Source organism: Equus przewalskii, chromosome 7 (assembly GCF_037783145.1).
Source record: "Equus przewalskii isolate Varuska chromosome 7, EquPr2, whole genome shotgun sequence".
In the NCBI taxonomy this organism is placed as follows: Eukaryota; Metazoa; Chordata; class Mammalia; order Perissodactyla; family Equidae; genus Equus; species Equus przewalskii.
In genome coordinates, this window is record NC_091837.1 from 9,093,365 (window position 1) to 9,108,946 (window position 15,582).

A 15,582-nucleotide genomic window follows, 5' to 3' on the forward strand; every position below is an offset into this window, starting at 1 on the left:
TTGGAGGAAATTTTTCCCTAGGCCAGGGAAGACTGAAGTCCATAAACATCTAACCAGTGCTTTACTCTCTTACTGGTTTATTTCCTCCCTTTTATTATACCAAGTATATCTGGGTGAATTGAGTGCAGATCGGTGGATGTGGGAATTTCTTTTTCCTAAAGAAATATGACAATATATAAAAATGAACACACAACCATCAACATTGTATTTCAACCGTAGAGTTTTCGAAGACTAATAGTCTTTGCATCGAGGAATATGTGAACTCTGGGTATTTAAACAGATAATTTACAAATATGTATTTTACAGATTCCTTTTAAAAATATTCTCAGGGATGGAACAACCAAATATATTAGTTTGATGGAATTTTTACGCTTTACTTTAATATGGTCTCAAGATATTTTATATCACTCATTTACATTTTTGTTATTGACATTGACGCCTGCCAATGGGAAGGGATATTTATTATCTTGAAAAATGAAATAAAAGGTTTACTGTCATAAGTTGCCTTTTTCACTCTTCTACTCTTTAATGATTTTCTTGAAAACAAATTTGTAAACACTAACCCCTTTACCCAATGGTTTTCTGTGATTTTTGAGACTATGGTTGAGAGTAACATGGCTTACGGTTTCACCCAGCTGTAAGATGCGTGTGTGTGTATCTGCTGATGTACCTACTCCATAAGTCTAAGGGTCCTGCCTCCCTTTGTGTGTAGTACCTTCATGAAAATGGCATTATCCATCGGGACTTAAAGCCAGAGAATGTTCTCCTCTCATCTCAAAAAGAGGACTGTCTTATAAAGGTGAGAAATTTGTGTTCTGTGTGTGATCACTCCAGTAGATTTCTGTTTAGAAACTGTTTTTTAATTCATCAGGTAAAACGTAGGAGCATATAAAGATTGAGAATTATTAGTTTTTAAAAAACAATTATTTTAAAATTATTTTAGAGGTCAGGTGGTATTGCTCCAATCCAGAGTCTAATGAGCTTTTATTGGGCTCCACTGTATACAAGCCACTTCTGTATTCAGAGGGAGGGAGGGAGTGGTCTAAATGGAGGAGTAAAGCACATCCCCTGTCATCCCCTTCCCTTTGTCTGAGGCAGTGCTTCCTGAGCCTGGCTTCCTTTTAGAATCACTGTTGATTAAATTAAATAAATATTTAATTAATTTAATTTTAAAGAACCATGACACTTCAGCATCTCTTGAAGGTGGCACCCAAGTGTAAGTATTTTTTTCCAAGCTCCTCAGGTATTCCAGTGTGCAGCCAAGGTTGAAAAACCAGGGTCTAAGAAGAACCATGCATTACTAGTTAGAATCCTAGAGTGTCTGTGATAAGGGCTATAAACATTTTGTGAGACTACAGAGAACACGGATAAGTTGGAAAAAACCCTGGGCCTTGAGGTTCCTTGGCTCAGAAATTTTAATTTAAGCAAAATTAAATAACTTGCAGAGCTTGAGATTACTTTACAAAGACGTGAATTTGCAGATGCCAGATTAACGGCAGGCGGGAATTATTGGATAGGCACTCATCTAGCCTGCATGTCTTTTGGGACCGCAGACTATGTTAGTCCTTTTTTTTTATGATGCCATTAAAATTGATTCCCTTTTGTCCTTAATTTTAGATTACAGATTTTGGGCAGTCCAAGATTCTGGGGGAGACCTCTCTCATGAGAACCTTATGTGGTACCCCCACCTACTTGGCTCCTGAAGTTCTTAATTCCTTTGGAACTGCCGGATATAACCGTGCTGTGGACTGCTGGAGTTTAGGAGTTATTCTTTTTATTTGGTAAGAAAAGTTTTCATTGCTTCAGAGTCTGGTTAGAGGTAATTAGGTGAAATCAGAAATATGTCCCGGGAGAGAGCTTGTGTTTAATTTAGGACACTTTTTTTGACCATCGATTTAAAGAAAAATCTAATTTTTCATTATGCTGAAAAAGAAATCTGTATATCCGAATGCCACTGAGAATGCCACTTGATTTCTTTTCCTTTCTCTCTCTACCAATATTAAGCCTTAGTGGGTATCCACCTTTCTCTGAGCATAAGACTCAAGTGTCACTGAAGGATCAGATCACCAGTGGAAAATACAACTTCATTCCTGAAGTCTGGGCAGAGGTCTCAGAGAAGGGTATGGATACGAAAGGGTTAAGAATTTGTGGTTTGCTAAAATGTGTGTGTGCTGTGGTGGGAGTTTCTTTTCAAATTTCCTGATGTTTTCTTCTGTCAATTCTGTTATTTTCTGTTGTTAGTTTTGTATCATTTGAGAGGCAAAAGAAGTTGTTAACAGTGTGGGCTCCAGAGCTCGGCCGATCTAGCCTCAAGACCTGAGCTGACTACGTCCTAGCTATGTGACCTTAGGCGAGTTACTTAACCTCTCTGAGTCTCCATATCATTTATAACAATAAACTCCTAGCTTAAAGTGTTTTTGTGAGGGTTAAGTGTAACATATGCAAATACCTGGCACCTATTTAAGTGTGCAAAATAATAAGTAACTTTTTAGTTATAAGGTTTCGTTTGAGTAAGCATGTAAAAGTTGAATATAATTAGTTACTTTGTTTTAGAATTTAAAAGTACAACTTTGTAATTCTCAAAAGAAAAAGTAGCAAGCTAAAGCTACATGTCAAATAACATAACATAGATGATTGTGTTAAATGTCAGACTGTCTAAGGAATAATGTTGCAATAAACAAGCTAGCCTCCCTTTGTGGCTGGCTCTCAAGCTTTATTTCTGCCAAGACTACAGTTCCAAGGAGCCTTTCGCTGGCTGAGGAACTTTTCACCATCAATCCATGGGTCTCGGGGAGAGTTGGCAGAGTATCCTGAGTGTCTTAGAACTGGGTGGAAGTGCAGCTTTAATTAGTTTTGAACTTGAGTCCAATAATGAGAGAGGGAACAGAGGGTTAAGAGGTTGTGATGTGCGAGCAGGGCGAGATGGGGAGCATCATGGTCATTTCTGGTATTCTCACAGCACTCTGATGAATACAGAGTGAGGAGGATTAGGGGGCCCTGCCCACCACGCCTGCTGACTCACAATGACCTCAGCCCCTCTCTCCTCTTTCTGGATGTTGGCCTGTGATTCTGGCATACTTAATTTTGCTGATTTAATGTATCTATCCTTTTCACCGTGATTTGCCAAATTATCTTATTGCTTTAGCTCTGGACCTTGTCAAGAAGTTGTTGATAGTGGATCCAAAGGCACGTTTTACAACAGAAGAAGCTTTAAGACACCCGTGGCTTCAGGTGGGTATGGGGCAGTGCCTACTAGCAAAAAATACATGGGCAGCCCTGATTTGTGCCTGAGACATGAGAAGGAAGATGGAAACACAATGTTTGCTTTGTTTGGTCTGTTTTTATAAGATTTTATTTTTTTAATTTTTTCTCCCAAAAGCCCCCCGGTACATAGTTGTGTATTCTTAGTTGTGGGTCCTTCTAGTTGTGGCATGTAGGATACCGCCTCAGCATGGCTTGATGAGCGGTGCCATGTCCGCGCCCGGGATTGCGATCTGGTGAAACCCTGGGCTGCCGAAGCAAGTGCGCGAACTTAACCACTCAGCCACAGGGCCAGCCCCTAGGTCTGTTGAATGCAATTGTTTTAGATCGAATTTTAGGTGTGTGGGGTGTGTGTGTGTGTGTGTGTGTATGGGTGTGAGTGTGGGTGTGTCTTTGTGTTTGGGTGCAACCTTTTCAACTAAACATGTGGCTCTTGGATGGACAAGCCCACTTTATGGCCTGTCCTGGTTCCACTTGGCTTCCTGAGTCTGCAGTTTGGCTGTGTTCCTTTCACGGTTGGTTCTAGCATCACACCTCCACCCCCAGCTGTGCCCTACTCTTTCCTCAAACCCCCACCCCAAACAGGTGGGGTGGGCTGCATTCCAACCATCTTCAACCTTAAATCAGGGAAGCAGGTTAGGAGGAGGAGGACAGCCTCTCTGGGGGAGAATCTGGCTATTTCTCAGGCCCAAGTGATTGAGTATAAAGGGTCCCACTTCTTGTTCATGGTGAGTAAGCATGCCATTAGTGCAGGCTGTTACCTGCGCCTTTCAAGTCTGCATTACCGCTGTGTTTCTGCTGGGGGTTGTGGCTGCCATTGGGTTATGCACTGACCTCACTGGAGCTGCCAGAGTTGGAGGTCCTTTGTGGTTTGCTGGGCTAGTCTTTGGTTTTGGAGTTAACTTACAGCATCGGGCAGTTTTCTTCTGACGAGCGTCAGGTCTTCAATTATGTGCAGTCCATTTGGCACAGCCATGCCCCTTTCTACTAACTTTCATTCGGTCTCTGTTTCCTGTGGGGTGGGGACTTACCCAGGTAGCTTGAACCAGGGGCTGTCACTCTGGAGGGTTACTGTTCCAGGAAATCCTCGAGCCAGCCAGTCGCAGCACTGTGCTTCTGGGACTCTGGGGAAGACCGTCCTCATTCTTTCTCTTTTCCAACCCTTCACCTCTTAACAGTTTTGCTCAGGTTGAGAACAACAAATCCTTAAAAGAACAAAAAAGTAGATATATGTTTGGGATGTTGCCCTGGAAACACCAGTCCCCCCAGAAGAAATCTGTCAGATGATTTAGCACATAATAGACCACACAGATTTGAAACAGCAGGACCCTGGAGAAAAGGAATTTGGAAACAAAGGGTGCCTTTGCATGTGGGAATTTAATTTCGATGAAAAAGAAAAACATGCCTCTTGGCTCTTTTCAAGTGCCCTGCTAGGGAAACTCTTGGGGCCAGATGTGGAGGTGGAGGAGCTTGCCAGTTAGGCCTGGGAACAGGGTTTGCATCTGCCGGAAATTTAAACAAGTCTATCTGATTTTTCTTGTCTCAAAAGAAAACTGTTACTGACACGGAGGAAGAGGTAAAGTTCAGCCCTGCCACAGGGGTCTCACTTGAACACCCTTTTGTCTACTTTTTGTTTTTGCAGCAAAAGGTGGAGCGAACATTGAGTGAGGACAAGGATGCAGATTCCCCATGTAAATCATCTGCTAGCGATAGTTCAGCTTTTATTTTGGGAAAATTCAGTGTTTTTGAAGAAACCAAACGGTTTTGTGGATCTGCCACTGGACTGAGCATTTGGAATGTGAATTCCGGTCTCTGTTTTGTCATTAATAGTGTCCAGTTTGGGGAGCATCCCTTATATCCACTTTTGGCCTCGTGTTCACTTCCCAAAATAGAGGATTCCTTCCTGCTTCCCTTTGAGGCATATTACAATTTAATATTACTGAATAGACTGTAGACACCTCAGAGGAAGGATATTTAGAGGTACACGTTGCGACCTGTGGTATGTAATGAGCTCCTTTTCCAAATTATTGCTAATTGACTTGTTTTAAATGTAGGCCTAAATGGGCTTGTGGTCAGTTCTGTTGGGCTGCCACAAGGGGCGTTCCAGCATGGTTTCATTTCTTAGTGCATTCATTCTTTCAGGGGACAATTAATGAGCTCCTATGTTGAGCACTGTTAGGTACTGTGGATGCAAAGAGGAGTTAAGATAAGCCCTTGCCTTGGGGTTCTGACAGTCTGAGTGGGGGCCAGGCCTGACCAGGGTCACTACAGAACAGTGGGATACATGTGTTAAGAGAGGTAGGTGCAGAGTATGGGGGATCCCCAGGATGAGATGGGACCACTAACCACGGGGCTTGAGGTACTCACAGGTTCACACGGTGTGGATAGTGTCTAACGGTTGGGTAGCCTGGGGCTGACATGGGTGTATTCATTTGCTAGAGCTGCCATAACAAAACACCCAAGACTGGGTGGCTTAAACAACAGAAATTTATTTTCTTACGGTTCTGGAGGCTAGAAGTCCAATTTCAAGGTGTTGGCAGCCTTAGTTTTTCCCGAGGCCTCTCCCCTTGCCTTGCAGGTTGGCCGCCTTCTCCCAGTGTCCTCACATAGTCTTTTTTCTGTGCGCTCACATCCCTGCTGTCTCTTTCTCTTTCTTTTTTTGAGGAAGATTAGCCCTGAGCTAACATCTGCTGCCAATCCTTCTCTTTTTTGCTGAGGAAGACTGGCCCTGAGCTAACATCCGTGCCCATCTCTCTCTACTTTATATGTGGGACGCCTACCACAGCATAGCTTGCCGAGTGGTGCCATGTCCGCACCCGGGATCTGAACCAGTGAACCCTGGGCCGCTGAAGCGGAACATGCGAACTTAACTGTTGCACCACCAGGCCGGCCTCTCTTCTTGGGAGGACACTAGTCATAGTGGATTAGGGCCCCACCCTAACAGCCTTATGTTAACTTAATCACCTCTTTACGGACCCTGTTTCCAAATATAGTCACAGCACTGGGGGTTAGGGCTTCAACATATGGATTTGAAGGGGGGGGGAGGGGAGCCAGAGTTCAGCCCACAACAATAGAGGACAGCATTTTCAACATTGACTGAGTCCCTCTGATATGGAGGCCCCTGTGCCTGTCACAGTGCCTGGCATCTAAGAGTGCTGGGGAAATATTTGTTCATGGAGTGAATGAGAAAGGTGGGCGAGGGGGACGGGCAGGAGGGCCAGGAGGGCATTCCCGGGGAAGGCTGTGAGCAGGTGTAGGAGGAAATAAGGCGCGGACCTTTAGAGTGGCACTGTGCCAGAAGTGAGATCCTAAGGGAGGTTGTGGAGTGGAATCCAGATGAACTTGGCACTCTCAAAATGGGCAGTGGGGAGCTACACTGAGTGATGCCATCAACAGAGCGATGGAAGCAGGTGATTCTCCACGAGATATATAACAGGTGAATTCATCTTTGAGCACTGAAGTTTTTTATACCCATTAATTTGCTGAATGTTGGAGGCCTTCACTCCCATGTCCTCTCCCCCACCCACCATGGTACACGTGGCTTAGTGGGAAGAGTAGGGTTGGGTGGGAAAGTAAGTGGGGCTTTGGAATCAGGCAGCTCTGGGTCTGTATTCTGCACACGTTACTTGTGGGTGGCTGAGCTGGGCGTCCAGCTGTCCTCAAAGCCTCTGATCCTAGTCATGGATGCTTTACCTTTCTGAAGGCGGGGAGAGCTGCACCGGGTCACCTCTCAGGACTCCCAGAGGCAAATCTTTGAACCCTGCAGAAGTGAATGTCCAGGGAGGTAGGAGTTACCCTCATACACATCTGGGCAGGATGTGCATGTGCTGCACCCCCTCTGCCCCCTCCAGCAGCAAGAAACACCTGTAATGCTGTGGCCTCTTATTGTCTTCCTTTCTCGTTAGAGCCAAGCTCTAGGCTATTGTGCACCTGAAGTCCTTCTGGGACTTGTACAGCAGTTGCTGGCTGAATTTTCCTAGGGTGCTGAGTTGGTTTGTTAGGCTGGCCCCAGTTACTGGCTTCATTGTTATCAAGGAGGAGAGGGGGTGTCCTGGAGTCAGCCCCCAGAGAACTGAGCCAACCCCAGCCTCTGGCCTCCTGCTTGCCATCTCTCAGCATCTGGGATGCTGGTTCTGCAAGTCTTGACTGCTAAGGTCTGTGGTTGTCTCTGACCCACTGAGAGCTCTTAGGTATGTGGGTTTGAGTCCTGACTGCTGATTAGACCACTCTGGGAAGGCAGAGGTGAGGACCACCTTTCTCTCCTGGAGCTCCAGCAAAGGTATGCCTCTAGGTGCACATACTGGATGTCTTTTCCCACTTCCCTGTTTCCAGGGGCATCCTAGCCTTGTCTTTCTAGGAGCTTTCTTTCCCTCAGACACAACCTATTTATGTTTCTCATTTCTTCACAGGATGAGGACATGAAGAGAAAATTTCAGAATTTGCTTTCTGAAGAAAATAAATCAACGGCTCTACCTGAGGCCCCAGCCCAGGTATTCTGGATGAGGGTCATTAAACGTAGGCTAAGTTTAAAGAGCAGATGAGCAAGGATGTTGAATTCCAATAGCCTCTTTAGCAGCAATTGCTTAACATTGTTTTTAGGATCAATGTGGTATATTTTGTTTCAGCTTGATCTGCTCTAGCAGCCTTAGAAGATTTAATAATGAAGAGTATGTTTAATGCATTAGAGAAGCCCAGCTAGGGAGTGTCTTTTAGGACGTCTCCTGCCAGTCAAGATTGGAAGCCTATTTTAGAGGTTCAAATTTAAATTTGTTGAAAAATTTAAAGTGTGGGCGAATGGTTGATAATTTATTGATTATAATTTTATTCCTCTTCAAGTTCTTCATAAGTTAATATCTATTCATTCTTGTCCTATCTTCTGTTGGTGAATGATAACACCCCTCTTCCCACTGCCCCTTCGCAGTTTTATAAATGGGAAAACAAAGACACAAAATGTTGTCTTCTCACAAAAGAACAAGGCTTGGGGCTCCTGGTGAGGGGTGTTGTAGTCCCTTTACACTTCATAATTTAGGAGAAGGTGACCAGAAGGAGGCTGGCTATGCTGCTGACTTTCAGTATATATCTTTGAATGGTTGGAAGCCACAGGGGAGAGAAATGTGAGTTTGATAAGCTTGTCTGAGTCTCGAGAGGTGTAGTGGAGATTCAGAGGTCAATGAAGACAATCAAAGAATCCAGTGGTTTTCTTTGAACATTTCTCCCTTTTCCCTTATCTCCAGCCTTCCACAAGTCGAAAGCGGCCTCTTGAAGGGGAAGCAGAGGATTCTGACACCACAAAGCGCCCGACTGTGTGCACTGCTGTCTCATGAACACTAGCTGAACATGGAAGAAATGTACCTTCTTGAACCTTGCTGACATTTTCTTTAAATCTGTTTTTTTTTAAATAACTTTTTTTTTTTAAATTTAGGTTATAATAGCTTACAACACTGTGAAATTTCATTTGTACATTATTTTTTGTTAGTCACCATATCAGTGCTCCCCTTTACCCTTTTGTGCCCACGCCCGCAGCCCCCTTCCCCCTGGTAACCACTGAACTGTTCTCTTTGTCCATGTGTTTGTTTATCTTCCCCATATGAGTGAAATCATACAGTATTTGTCTTTCTCTGTCTGGCTTATTTCGCTTAACATAAATACCCTCAAGGTCCATCCATGTTGTTGCGAATGGGATGACTTTGTCTTTTTTTGTGGCTGAGTAGTATTCCATTGTGTATATATACCACATCTTCTTTATCCAGTCATTGGTTGATGGGCACTTGGGTTGCTTCCACATCTTGGCTATTGTGACTAATGCTACAATGGACATAGGGGTGCCTAAGTCTCTGTGAATTGTTGATTTCAAGTTCTTTGGATAAATACCCAGTAGTGGGATAGCTGGGTCATATGGTATTTTTATTTTTAGTTTTTTTTTTCTGAGGAAGATCAGCCCTCAGCTAACATCTGCTCCCAATCCTCCTCTTTTTGCTGAGGAAGACTGGCCCTGAGCTCACATCTGTGCCCATCTTCTTCTACTTTATATGTGGGACGCCTACCACAGCATGGCTTGCCAAGTGGTGCCATGTCTGCACCCGGGATCTGAACCGGCAAACCCCGGGGTGCCAAAGCGAAATGTGTGCACTTACCTGCTGCGCCACCGGGCTGGCCCCTATTTTTAGTTTTTTGAGAAATCTCCATACTGTTTTCCATAGTGGCTGTACCGCTTTGCATTCCCACCAGCGGTGTATGAGGGTTCCCTTTTCTCCACAACCTCTCCAATGTTTGTTATTTTTTGTCTTGGTAATTATAGCCATTCTAATGGGTGTAAAGTGATATCTTAGTGTAGTTTTGATTTGTATTTCCCTGATGATTAGTGATGTTGGACATCTTTTCATGTGCCTATTGGCCATCTGTATATCTTCTTTGGAGATATGTCTGTTCATATCCTCTGCCCATCTTTTGATCGGGTTGTTTGTTTTTTTGCTGTTGAGTTGTGTGAGTTCTTTATATATTATGGGGTTTAACCCCTTGTCAGATATATGATTTGCAAATATTTTCTTCTAGTTGGTGGGTTGTCTTTTTGTTTTGATCCTGGTTTCCCTTGCCTGGCAGAAGCTCTTTAGTCTGATGAAGTCCCACTTGTTTCCCTTGTCCAAGAAGACATGGTATTCCAAAAGATCCTGTTAAGACCAATGTCAAAGAGTGTACTGCCTATATTTTCTTCTAGAAATTTTATGGTTTCAGGTCTTACCTTCAAGTCTTTGATCCATTTTGAGTTCATTTTTATGTATGGTGAAGGATAATGGTCTACTTTCATTCTTTTGCATGTGGCTGTCCCGTTTTCCCAACACCATTTATTGGAGAGACTTTCTTTCTCCCTTGAATGTGCTTGTCACCTTTGTGGAAGATTTGCTGTCCCTGGATGTGTGGTTTTATTTCTGGGCTTTCAATTCTGTTTCATCGATCTGTGTGTCTGTTTTTGCACCAGTACCATACTGTTTTGATTACTGTAGCTTTGTAGTACATTTTGAAGTAAGGGATTATGATGCCTCCAGCTTTGTTCTTTTTTCTCAGGATTGCTTTATCTATTTGGGGTATTTTCTTGCTCCATATCAATTTAGGATTCTTTGTTCTATTTCTGTGAAGAATTGGGCTTCTGATTGGGATTGCATTGAATCTGTAGATTGCTTTGGGTAGCATGGACATTTTAACTATGTTTATTTTTCCAAACCATGTGCATGGAATATCTTTTCATTTCTTTATGTCATCATCATTTCTTTCAATAATGTCTTATAGTTGCCATTGTATAGGTCTTTTACCTTCTTGGTTAAATTTACTCCTAGATATTTTATTCTTTTTTGTTGCAATTATAAATGGGATTGTATTCTTGAGTTCTCTTTCTGCTAGTTCGTTATTAGACTATAGAAATGCAACTGATTTTTCTAAGTTGATTTTGTACCCTGCAACTTTACTGTAGTTGTCGATTATTTCTAATAGTTTTCTGATAGATTCTGTAGGGTTTTCTATATATGAAATCATGTTGTCTACAAACAGCGAGAGTTTCACTTCTTCATTGCCTATTTGGATTCCGTTTGTTCCTTTTTCTTGCCTAATTGCTCTGGCCAAAACCTCCAGTACAATGTTGAATAAGAGTGATGAGAGTGGACACCCTTGTCTTGTTCCTGTTCTCAGAGGGATGGCATTCAGTTTTTCTCCAATGAGTATGATGATGGCTGTGGGTTTGTCATATATGGCCTTTATTATGTTGAGATACTTTCTTCTATCCTGATTTTGTTAAGGGTTTTTATCATAAATGGATCTTGTCAAATGCTTTCTCTGCATCTATTGAGATGATCATGTGGTTTTTATTCCTCATTTTGTTAATGTGGTGTATCACATTGATTGATTTGTGGATGTTGAACCATCCCTGTGTCCCTGGTATAAATCCCACTTGATCATGATGTATAATCTTTTAGATGTATTGCTGTATTCGGGTTGCCAAAATTTTGTTGAGGATTTTTGTATCTATGTTCATCGGCGATATTGGCCTGTAGTTTTCCTTCTTTGTTTGTCCTTGTCTGGCTTTGGTATCAGGGTGATGCTGGCCTCATAGAATGTTAGGATGTATTCCATCTTCCCTAATGTTTTGAAATAGTTTGAGAAGGGTAGGTATTAAATCTTCTTTGAATCTTTGGTAGAATTCTCCAGGGGAAGCCATCTGGTCCTGGAGTTTTATCTTTTGGGAGGTTTTTTTGTTTTTTTTTTTGAGGAAGATTAGCCTTGAGCTAACATCTGCCACCAATCTTCCTCTTTTTTCTAAGGAAGACTGGCCTTGAGCTGGCCCTGAGCTAACATCCATGCCCATCTTCCTCTACTTTATATGTGAGAGGCCTGCCACAGCATGGCTTGACAAGCATTGTGTAGGTCTGCACCTGGGATCTGAACTGGTGAACCCTGGGCCACCAAAGCCGAACATGTGAACTTAACTGACTGCTGTGCCTTGGGCTGGCCCTGGGAGGTTTGTGATTACTGTTTCAATCTCTTTACTTGTGATTGGTCTATTCAGATTATCTATTTCTTGATTCAGCTTTAGGAGGTTGTAAGATTCTAGGAATTTATCCATTTCTTTTAGATTGTCCAATTTGTTGGCATATAACTTTTCATAGTATTCTTTATAATCTTTTGTATTTCTGTGTATCTGTTGTAATTTCTTCTCTTTCCTTTCTATTTATTTTTTTTTGAGGAAATTAGCCTTGAGCTAACATCTGCTGCCAATCCTCCCTTTTTGCGGAGGAATACTGGCCCTGAGCTAACATCCATGCCCGTCTTCCTGTACTTTATATGTGGGACACCTACCACACACAGCACAGCTTGCCAAGCCGTGCCATGTCTTTACCAGGATCTGAACTGGCGAACCCTGGGCCGCTGAAGCAGAATGTGCAAACTTAACCGCTGTGCCACTGGGCCGGCTCCTCTAATTTTATTTATTTGAGCTTTCTCTCTTTTACTTTTTGTGAATCTGGCTAAGGGTTTGTCAGTTTTGTTTATTGTCCCAAAGAACCAGCTCTTTGTTTCATTGATCCTTTCTACTGTCTTTTGTTTCAATTGCATTTATTTCTGCTCTGATTTTTATTATTTCCCTCCTTGTGCTAACTTTGGGCTTTGTTTTTCTTTAACTCTGTTTTTTATAGTTTGTATTTTAATTATGGGAACAGTTGCTTTTCCATCATCATCGATACACTGTTCAAAACCTATTGGAACCTGGGCTTTATGCTTCTGCTTGATGACCAACTCTTTGTTTGCATGCCTTTTGTGTGTGTGTATCTGAAGTTGTTGTGTGCCTTTCATCTGGCGGTCTGTCCTGGCCGTAAGCAGGCAGGTGTTTCAGGATGTATCCCTGGTCTCAGCCTGGGGAGCTGCGTACAAATTCTAAAGGCCCCTTAGAAAGTTGCAGGGAAAGGGGCCCAGCAAGGTTGGGGTGGAGTTGGTAGAGACTGGCTGGCTGCCAAAGTCCTCATGAGATAGTAGCTGCTTATACCACAGGCCAGTGTTAAATTCTCACCTTCATAAAGATACAAGTCCACAGTCCCTGAAACCGTGGGGCCAGATAAGTTGTAAAATTCCAAGTTTTCCTGATTTTAGGAAGACGACATGGCACATCGACTGTACTATGTGTAGCACCCTGCAGAATCCTATAACCAAACAATTGAATATTTCTGTAGCAAATATTCACGGTAAAAAGTAGAGAGAAGACTATAAGTAGCTTCAAGTCAGTTCAGTGAGTTATGATGACTCTCAGGCTTCAGAGCTGTTTGGATTTTGGAAATGCAAATAAGGCATGTGGGCATGTCAGGTTGACCCAACAATGATCAAGGAGGCCCTGTGTAAAGCCCCTCTCTTGGTTGGTCTTGTCTAGTCCTCACAGTGATTCTATGGGTTGGGTCCTGCAACCACCCTTATGTTATAGGTGAGGAACCCAGGCTGAAGGAGTGACTTGTCCAATGTCACATAGCTAGTAAGTAGTAGAGCTGGGACCCAACCCAGGTCTTTCTGACTCTAAAACTAACGTTCCTCATCTCCTCAGTCTCGTATTCAATAAGACTCAGGGATGTTGACTCACACAGACAAAACTCACAAGAAGTTGATGTCTAAATCTTGAATGCCAGTGTGTTCAATGATTATGAATGGGTACAGCCCCATGATCTGTGCAAGTTGGAACACCTTGGTGGCAAGGAACAGAGGTCCATTCAAAGTACTTCATGGAAAAGGGGATTTGTTTCAAGGTTACAGATGGCTGGGCCTGGGAGCCATCAGGAACCCAGGAATTTCTAACGGCTGGCCTTTTGTCTTTCTGACCCATTGATTTTGCTTCTCTTGTAACTTTTTTCAGATGCCACTGGTCAGCCAGCCAGGGCAGGATCAGGGGCACACAGCTGTTGCCCCAGGCAATGGGGGTGATGGTTGGTAATTTCCATACGAAGGGTGTGCAAGCATTCTGAGGCTTGGCTGGCCTGGTGGGGGTGGGGGTGGGGGTAGATGGTGATTTAGGTGGTTTGTATATTTATGGGAATGAGGCTTAGATTGCCAAGTTAGATGGATTTTAGCTCATTTGAATATTTAATGTGAAGGCTGTGGTTTCTTAGGGCGTTTTTCCTTCTTGGGGCAGGGTCACCCAGCCCTTCTCTGTTTCCAGAGCACTGTGTACGAGCTCCCTCTGATTATACTTACCAGAGTAGGCTGAATAATGGCGCCCAAAGCTATCCTCCTTCTAATTCTCAGAATTTATGAATATGTTCCTTTACATGGCAAAAGAGACTTTGCAGATGTGATTAAGTTACGGATCTTGGGATGGGAAGATTATCCTGTCTTATCCAGCCCAATGTCATCACAATATTCTTTTTAAGAGGGACACAGGAGGAGTCAGAGTCAGAAGAGAAGGAGTGATATGCGTTGCAAATGGAGGAAAGGGCCACAAGCCAAGGAATGTAGGCAGCCACTAGAAGCTGAAAAAAAGCAAGGCAATGGATTTTCCTCTTGGAGCCTCCTGAAGGAACCAGTTCCTTACACCTTGACTTCAGCCAAGTGAAACTGATTTCAGACCTCTGACCTAGAAAACTGTAAGAGAATACATTCGTGTTGTTGTAAGCCACCCAATTTGCGGTAATTTGTTACAGCAGCCATAGGAAATTAATACACTCACCAATGGGGAGACACCAGCTGCTGACTTGGGGCTGCCCAGCATCTACTTCCTCTTCCTAATTTCACTCCAATTTTCTTTCGGGGGGATCTTTTTCCCTATCCTATGAAGTCATGGTGGGAGGGGGAGATGGTAAAGTTAAGTGTCTGCCTGCCCCCCATTATGGAAGCTGAAGGGGTCCCTGGAGGCTCCTTCCCTGACAGAGCTCCTCCCATTGTCCACCCAGCTGGAGGTGGGCAGAGGATTTTGCAACATGAGCAAATGGTGGTGGGCTGGCAACAGTGGTGGTAGGAGCAGTACTGTGCTAAGCTGCGCTCTCTGCACTTCCTGACTTTGGCTTTGGGCAAGTTACTTCAAACTGTTGAGCTTTTATTTCCTTATATGTAAACTGGGTGCAATAAGAGTACTAACCTCACATGGTGTTTGTGAGGTCCATCCATCAATGCTGGCTTCTATTCTTAAAGGTAGGAGGGCCATGTAAGTGGCCAGTGGGAGCCACTTGATCAAGTTCTTGATCAAGGAAGTAACATCATCTCTTCACCTTTTTGGGAGGCACACAAGATGGGAGGATAACCTAGATGCCTTTGGCAAAGCAGATTTGGGAACTGCTGAGGCTGGGGTGGGTGGTGGGAGCAGAGGTGGAGGGGCATTTCCCAAGGGCTAAAGTAACCGCCATTCCCTTCTGAAGAACAGGCATGTTGCCCCACGGCCGACCTGCCACATGCCTAGATGACGGTGCTGTGGACAGCTCTTAGTTTTGCCAGTCCTGCACCTGATGCCTCTTGTGGTAATTGCATTCCTATTTTTCTGGGGGAGGCATGCCTCCTTCCACTTGCCCGCACCCCATCTCCTTCTTGAGGGGCTGATCTCACCCCTTTCCTAGAGGGGCTCCATATAGCCAGGTCTGGCCAATCTTGCTCTGATTGGCTCAGGCAGGGGCATGTGACCCAAAAGGGTGCAATGAAAGTCAACCCTGGGACTTCGGCTGGAACTATTGGGAAACAGCTCCTGCTTTCCCCGTGGCATGTGAGCTAGGAGCTGCCGGGGACACTGGAGAGAACTGCATGAGAGTGAAGTCATCACAGGGGGAAGCAGTGCAGAGAGATTCAAGGAAGACTGAGGTTATTGTTTGAGCA

The 15,582-nt window shown here is 43.8% G+C and overlaps 1 protein-coding gene and 1 long non-coding RNA gene across 21 annotated transcripts in view; one reads left to right on the forward strand and one right to left on the reverse strand.

Moving 5' to 3' along the window:
* CHEK2 (checkpoint kinase 2) overlaps positions 1–8,926 on the forward strand; it is a 44,384-nt gene extending 35,458 nt beyond the window's left edge. For 10 of the 19 annotated variants that reach the window (XM_070628681.1, XM_070628678.1, XM_070628679.1 and 7 more), the window contains 6 exons: positions 713–799; positions 1,618–1,781; positions 2,005–2,120; positions 3,146–3,231; positions 7,671–7,751; positions 8,496–8,926. In XM_070628681.1, coding sequence (XP_070484782.1) covers positions 713–799; positions 1,618–1,781; positions 2,005–2,120; positions 3,146–3,231; positions 7,671–7,751; positions 8,496–8,585 — 624 coding nt within the window. In that variant the 3' untranslated portion in view covers positions 8,586–8,926. Of the gene's footprint in view, positions 1–712; positions 800–1,617; positions 1,782–2,004; positions 2,121–3,145; positions 3,232–4,903; positions 5,333–7,670; positions 7,752–8,495 lie in introns of those variants that run through there. The other 9 variants (XR_011542350.1, XR_011542351.1, XR_011542352.1 and 6 more) reach the window with 4 other exon arrangements.
* Positions 1–15,582, reverse strand: part of LOC103554110 (uncharacterized) — a 28,290-nt gene that overhangs the window by 11,442 nt on the left and 1,266 nt on the right. For both annotated transcript variants that reach the window (XR_011542358.1, XR_011542357.1), the window contains exon 2: positions 4,293–4,466. This is a non-coding gene — a long non-coding RNA (uncharacterized lncRNA). The remainder of the gene's footprint in view (positions 1–4,292; positions 4,467–15,582) is intronic.